The 7,766-nt window shown below is 44.6% G+C and overlaps 1 protein-coding gene across 1 annotated transcript; it reads left to right on the top strand.

Annotated features, from left to right (window-relative positions):
* Positions 1–212: 212 nt before the first annotated feature.
* On the top strand, positions 213–3,140 carry zic2a (zic family member 2 (odd-paired homolog, Drosophila), a; the record flags this gene model as incomplete). The annotated part of the gene is made up of 3 exons (XM_080018635.1): positions 213–1,188; positions 2,235–2,398; positions 2,774–3,140. The coding sequence occupies 3 exons, from the start codon at positions 213–215 to the stop codon at positions 2,966–2,968; spliced, it is 1,335 nt and encodes a 444-aa protein (XP_079874761.1). The 3' UTR covers positions 2,969–3,140.
* Between the last annotated feature and the right edge of the window lie 4,626 nt (positions 3,141–7,766).

Here is a 7,766-nt window from a genome sequence, read left to right as displayed (position 1 = left end):
CCACGTGTCTGGTATGGTGTTTCCAAGGTTTGGAAGTTGAATCTGTGCGTGGCAGAATTAACATTTTATTTTTTTATTTTTTTTTTATTATTGTCCTTCGTATTCTCTGCTATTGCCTTAAAGCGAACGAACGAAGATAAAAAAAAAATCAACAACAACAAAACCAAACAAACAAAAAAAAACAAAAAACAGCAATAACTCGCTCGTTCGAAATGTTACTGGACGCTGGTCACCAGTTCCCCGGGCTGGGGGTCGGCTCGTTCGCCCGGCACCACTCGGCGACCGACATGCAGGACAGAGACTTGAGTTTGGCGCAGAACAGCTTCGTGGACTCCGCGCACATGGGCGCGTTTAAGTTGAACCACGACCTGTCCCCGGGACAGAGCTCAGCCTTCAGCGCCCAGGCGCCGGGCTACCCCGCCGCGGCTCTGGCGGGCCACGCCGCCCACGTCACCTCGTACGCCAGCTCCCCGTTCAACTCCACCAGGGACTTTCTCTTTCGCAGCCGCGGCTTCGGAGAGTCCTCCCCGGCGAGTGGCCAGCACACTATTTTCGGCCCCACGACGGGGTCCCTCCATCACTCCCACTCAGACAGCCAGGGCCACATTCTGTTCCCCGGGATCCACGACCAGCATGGCTCCCACGGATCCCCGAACGTGCTCAACGGGCAAATGCGGCTCGGACTACCGGGGGAGGTGTTCGGACGGTCCGACCAGTACCACCAGGTCTCCAGCCCGAGGACCGACCCGTACTCCGCGGCGCAGCTCCACAACCAGTACGGCTCCATGAACATGAACATGGGGATGAACATGGCAGCGCACCACCACCACCCGGGCGCCTTCTTCCGATACATGCGGCAGCAGTGCATCAAGCAGGAGCTGATCTGCAAGTGGGTCGACCCCGAGCAGCTGAACAACCCCAAAAAGTGCTGCAACAAAACTTTCAGCACCATGCACGAGTTGGTCACGCACGTCTCCGTGGAGCACGTCGGCGGCCCCGAGCAGAGCAACCACGTCTGCTTCTGGGAGGAGTGCACCCGGGAGAGCAAGCCGTTCAAGGCCAAATACAAGCTGGTCAACCACATCAGGGTGCACACCGGGGAGAAGCCCTTCCCGTGCCCGTTCCCCGGCTGCGGGAAGGTGTTCGCGCGGTCGGAAAACCTCAAGATCCACAAGAGGACGCACACAGGTAATAACGTCCCTCCGGCCGGTCCCCGCCACTGCTTTTACATGCGGACGAAGCGGTTTATGCCCGAATGCATGCGCGTTTATTGCATGCGCCGTTATTTTCCAGAGTACAAGGGGGGCTGTTGATGCTGTGAAGCTAGATTTGAGTAAAAAAAAAAAAGAAACAAAGAGTTTGTACCCTGCAAGACCATAGCGGGTTCTTAAAAGTACACTCAGTTGTGCGGGCGCTCGTTTCACCCGCGACAACATGTTTTGTTTAATTCGCGGGAGCCGCGGCGCTTTGCGTGTTTGTGCAACATTATGTAACGCAGTGTGTGGAGGTTCTGTGTTCCGCAAACTTAAAAAAAAATGGGTCAAAGGCGACATGAGGGCTCCCCTGCTCTAGTAGTAAATCTCATCAATTGGTTTAATGTTTACGCGACACTGCGCTTTTAGAATCCATGCCGCTCCCTCTTTTTTAAACATCGATTTTACCACTTTGGCCATTGAGAAATGCTCTACATTTATTTTATTTATCGATTGCATTTTTTTTTTTCTGTGCGTGTTGTTTGGAAGTTTCTCTCATGTTGCCTTGTTTTGTTCCTGCCTGCACGCATTTAACAGCAGCACTACAGCCTCTGCGTGTGGAGTTACCTTTTGTTGTTTTCCTGTGATAGTGACAAAAGGTGCTCCTGGGCCTTTTGCATTTGAATTATTTTGTGGGGATATTGTGCCATCAACCTGGGCAGATGCTAATTCGATTTTTATTGTTTTCCAGCAAATGGTGCGCCTTTTGTAGGCCTGCTGCCAAGGGGCCTTGTTACTTGTCTCTTAAAAAAAACGATCTAGTGAGTCAAGGAGAAGCAGTTATTTTATTTTAGTTATAACATCTTTTAATGTTAAACCAAACAAATATTTGAAATCACCGATACAAATAAAAATGGGGGTATTTATTATTCAAGTCGTACTACTCAGCCAGGAATAATTTAAAAAAAAAGTGTTTGACCTGACTTGACATGTGCCGTTATTTATAATTTGTTCTGGTTTTTATTTCCTCTTGTTTTGCAGGGGAGAAACCGTTCCAGTGTGAGTTTGATGGCTGTGACAGAAGGTTTGCAAACAGCAGCGACAGAAAGAAACACATGCACGTCCACACGTCGGACAAACCGTACCTCTGCAAAATGTGTGACAAGTCCTACACCCATCCCAGCTCCCTGCGCAAACACATGAAGGTGAATATCCAGTGTGTGTGTTTGTGTGTGTGTGTTTGTATGTGTGTGTTTGTGTGTGTGTGTGTGTGTTTGTGTGTACTACTAGTATATAGAAAATACGTTCTTGTTTTGAAACAAATATACATTATTGCTTGGGATCTAATTTACATTACATTGTTATTACCTATGCAATACATTGTTAGTACACATCCATTACATTTACATTAGTAAACAGTATTATATAATATAGTAGTTGATGATGATAGTGGCTCCTCTTGCAAATGAATCATCATTTTAGTCAATTACACTTTTGAGGTGCTCTATAAATGTATTTAGTTTCTTTGCACAAGTTAATGTCCACATGGATACTAAACTATGTGTTGTTTTTTTTTGCAGGTCCACGAAGCCTCCTCAACAGCGTCCGACTCGTCCCCAGCAGCGAGCTCTGGCTACGAGTCGTCCACGCCTCCGGGCCTGGTGTCCCCCTCCACCGACACCCAGAGCAACAACAATCTGTCCCCAGCCTCGGCTGTGCACAACCCCACCAGCCACAGTGGCCTATCCTCCAATTTCAGTGAATGGTATGTTTAGGACTAACACCGAAGCGAAACAGACTAGTCGTTTCCATTGCACTGGGGCCAACCAAGACAGAGGAGATTGGGACACAATGTGCTCACCAAGAGACATACACACACATACAGAAACATTTTTGGAAAATTATTTGCATTCACCAGGGAAGATGACAATTGAGGAAAATATGTATTATAGTCCATGTGTATTCGCTATTGTATATAATTACACTGATGTCCTCTTTCCCATTGGCTGTGATAGAACCTGTTCGTCTTTGGTGTATAGATGTTCCTTTTATGGTAGCTATTTCTCTAACTGGACTTTTAGTGCACATACTACATTAAAAAATTGTATCATAATGTTGAATATTGTGATCTTAAGGCAAATTGATTGTACTATACTAAACATCTATGAACTGGAAAGAGTGCCAAAGTAACATTTAACTCAAACAGACCACAATATTTTGCTTGTGAATGTATATTTAGTTTGCTGGGCTTAACTTGTGACGTTTCGTGCTTTGCAAGTTTGAATTGTGAAATACTATCTGGAGGATCGTGAGGAAAATAAACGTTGTGTCGTTGGATTTTCTGTAACACTTCCTTTTGTAAATATCAGCTGCCATATTTATCCATTTGTAATTAAATTATGGTATTTACTTCCTACAGATGAAACAATATTTATAAAGAATGTTTCTTTACTATAAATATGTACAATGACGAGCTTAACATGGGCAGTTGTTTTGTTATGTGTTTTTGTTCAAAGTTTTAAGAGGTGTTTTCTTCCTTATTGTGATAAGAATTTTACTTCAAACGGATATAATAAAATGTGTTGCAAGTGCAGAATACCTCTAGTTTCCATATCTTACTTGTTCGTTTATCATAATACGCAACAGTGTTTTTGGTCATGTGTTTGGCTGTATAGCCTGTTGATTAAAAAATATATATATTTGAGCATCTTAATTTAAAATCCAAATTGTGATTGATTTCTTAATATTTTAGAATGATATATACTGGTTTTGAAGCCGTAATGGACCTGAAGCCTCCTACTGAAAGGGCTTTCTGTTAAAACCTCGATATCAAAACAACAACACCCTCGTTGCGTTCATCTCAAATTACCGCATCCAACAGCATATACATTTAGACAAGTTAACCTGAAACTCCATACTCGGCACATTTGAAATAGTTCCCTTACCCAGAGCCTGTCACTTTGGAGCGGATCAGACGTGAACTTGAACTTGGTTTCGGCTTGGTGGTCTGTGTTTGGTGAAGGGAGGCTTGGAAAATGGAAACGCAGGCACCAGGAAGCTGCATGTGTGGTTGATATGAGATATGAGAGGTGTGTGTGTGTGTGTGTGGGTGTGTGTGTGTGTGTGTGTGTGTGTGTGTGTGTGCGTGTGTGTGTGTGGCCCTATTATTAACCTTAAAAAATATGAGAAGTCTCATTTTGGAGCTAAATGCAAAGTTAGGGCTGCAAACTCAAACTCTGATGGTGACGATTTTTTCCGAGGTTTTCAAAATTGAGAACAGGGTATAGGGGCCTGGTTGATAATAATAGTGATAATAATAATAATGTAAATAATAATGATAATACGTTTACATTGTGAGGATGGGGCTGATGGCGAGTATGTGTTTGTGGTGTCCTTGGTGTGTGTGTGTGTGTGTGTGTGTGTGTGTGTGTGTGTGTGTGTGTGTGTTCCCCAGGGGGGAAATTCATTATATGAAGCTTCTTTATTGCCTTTTCTATTTATCATCTTGTTTTAAAAGACTTGCTGACACATGCCCTGCGCCATAGCAAATTTTAAACCTTTATTCACAGATCCTTAAAATCTTCAGATCATTTAACACTTTTATGCCAAATAATTTTCCTAGGGGTAGAACAGATGGAAGGAACTTTCTACCGCCTGGCCCAGGCTGGGAGCGGAATATCAGCCTGGAAAATGCCGCAGGACCGCGGGGTTCTAATAAAATAAAACGGTTGTGGCGGAAAAAAAAAAAAAAAAAAAAAAGGCCGAGACAGTAACTGGTGCACGGCCGCGTCCCGCGGTATTTGCCGCTCGGACGCGGGTGGACAAGACGCGGGTGGATTGCCGCGGAAGGGCGGCGGCCCTACACCGGGGCGTGCCGCGCGGGTCGGCGGAAGGTTTCTCACGGCACGGGGCTCGGAGCGGTGACCGCCCCGCCGGGGTCACGTGACCCGCGGAGAGAGCGGGAAAGGTCGGCGTCACGTCGCTCCCTCTCCGGCGCGCGCCGCTGTGATATCGATCCGGAGGAGGAGGTGGAGGGTGGAGGGTGGAGGGTGGAGAGGAGGAGGAGGTGGAGGAGGTGGAGGGTGGAGAGGAGGAGGAGGAGGAGGAGGTGGAGGGTGGAGAGGAGGAGGAGGAGGAGGAGGTGGAGGGTGGAGAGGAGGAGGAGGAGGAGGAGGAGGAGGTGGCGGGTGAAGAGGAGGAGGATGAAGAGGAGGAGGAGGAGGAGGTGGCGGGTGAAGAGGAGGAGGAGGAGGTGGAGGATGAAGAGGAGGTGGAGGAGGAGGATGGAGGCCTCGGCGGGCCTTACGGGAACGTATAGCAGTTCGGTGCGTGCGGCCAGGTATGTCAGCGCTGACACAGAGTGGGCTCGAGTGACTGTCGCCGCGACCGGGACACGCGTGAAGTGACGCGTTTTTTGTTTATTTTCCCTCCATTTGTTTCTCACGCGGCTCTGGCTCCTTTCGAGAGCGCGAGCGCGGCCAGGCCGTCGCCCCGGCGGTCGCGTCGAGGACACGCCCACGTGACGTCAGCGCCGTGGTTCCGCGTGTCGAGTGGGTCCGTGCGCGTTCGCCCCCAGTTGTTAATAGCGGAGAATTTTATTATGTGCCAATAACCTAATAAAGTTAGGACCGTATTTCTATTGCCGCGCAATTGTTCGTCCTCCATGCGCCCCTTTTCGCCACGGGTTTTCTGGGGCACAACGTTTGATAAATATGAAAATATAATTATTATTCCAAGAAGTGTTTGATGAGAAACACATTGCATCTCTTCGTATATTCGTCTATTAACATATAACAAACAGATGAATGCATACACTTGCGTTCATTCGATTGCGTTTAGTTAATTTAGATGAAATGAAGGAATACAATTAGTCTAATGAGGCATATTTGTACTGTAAATACATTTTTTTTTTTTTTTAAATTTTCTTTGTTTCTTAGTCGGTCAACGATAAACTGCACACGCGCCCACGCACGCACGCACGCACGCACAACCCCCCCCCCCCCCACACACACACACACACACGCACGCACGCACGCACGCACACAAGGAGTGACGCTCAGCCGCTCGCACACTTACGCACGCGCCCACGGCTCGATCGTGCGCTCGCTCACTGGCACGCGCACGCGCACGCGCACGCCCCAAAACGTACAACGAATAACGCGAATATAATTATATGTAAAACACATTTGGAGAGAGCAGTAAAGTTCGCTGAATAACAACAAAACAACAGGGCAGGTATTTATATATTCATCAATACAGACGTTGTATCAACTTGCATTTAACAGTAAAACATAAATGTGTAAAAGCTGGAGGTTGTTGGGCCGAATAAAACACAGACGTTGTATCAGCGACCTGCACCGTTTATTCTCACAGCTTTTTAGTGATGAAAAAGTTTTGAAAGCTAGAAAATAGTCGTGGTGAGGTGTGTTCTGAAATATGACCGTGTGATATACATTAATTAAAAAAAAATATATGAAGTGACTGGAAACGCACCAAAAGGCGCTTCGCATACTTTGGATCCTAGAAGCTAAATAAAGCCGAACTACATCGATATAATTGCAATTTATCCCTGATCCTCGTTTGTCAATATTTTAACTGGTTCAAACCGGGCAGGTCGAGGTTGGTGCGCTTTCAAAACAAAAAAATTCAAGCTTGTATTGTTGATGTATTGACTTAAAAATATAATTTATCAACTACAAAAAGGGAAATAAATGTTTTGTTATTGTTATTATTGTTGTTGTTGTTGTTGTTGTTGTTATAATTGCATTGCTTACGCATCATTTATTGTGTTATAAATGCATTGGCCTGCTCGTTCGGAGGGCGGAATAACCGGCATATATACATATATATTTTTTAAGAATTGTTGTTAAACTCGTGAAAGTAACGGGACTTAGTTTATAGCGAAACAAAATAAGTTTACAACATTTTTGGAAAACTTATTTGGTTAGATGACGATTGAAATATTACCTTTATTTACCACCATAACACCATTTATGGGGCTGATGACGCAATTTAATGTGTAACTATACTTTCGTATTTAAGGTCGTTACTTTCCAAGTCAGGAATATATTTAAAAATATTTAAAATTATTTATGAATAATTATGCTTCAAAAATCCACTAAATAAAGTAGTCTTGAAATGAATATGAAAGTGTCTGGATGTTGAATTGTTATAATTTCAATGTCCAACATGAAAATCGTCAGAAGAAACTAGGTAGACCCATCACAGTTCAGTGTTTACATTAATATTATGAACTTACGGTTAATATAGAACCGCACACACCTCTATAAGCCTGTGTCACTGAAAAACACCTCAATTAATTAATTAATTAAACTGGGTTTTATGATCTGTAATTTCGTTTTATATCAATTATGGTGATAGCTATTGAGGATTCCTATATAGAGCCTCAAACATATGATGTGATATAGCACTTGTAAACAATTGGTATAGTCCATGATTCAAGGGGGGCCTAGACTTTGTTTAATAATTTTGTATAGAAATGAACTTGCAAAGTGAGTCTTCTGAATGCTTATGCAATTGTGCATCTACAGTATGTGATAGGTATTATGTTGA

This window comes from Zeus faber (genome assembly GCF_960531495.2).
Source record: "Zeus faber genome assembly, chromosome: 18".
Classification (NCBI taxonomy): Eukaryota; Metazoa; Chordata; class Actinopteri; order Zeiformes; family Zeidae; genus Zeus; species Zeus faber.
Note: the sequence above shows the minus strand (reverse complement) of the source record. Positions and strands in the feature narration are given on the sequence as shown.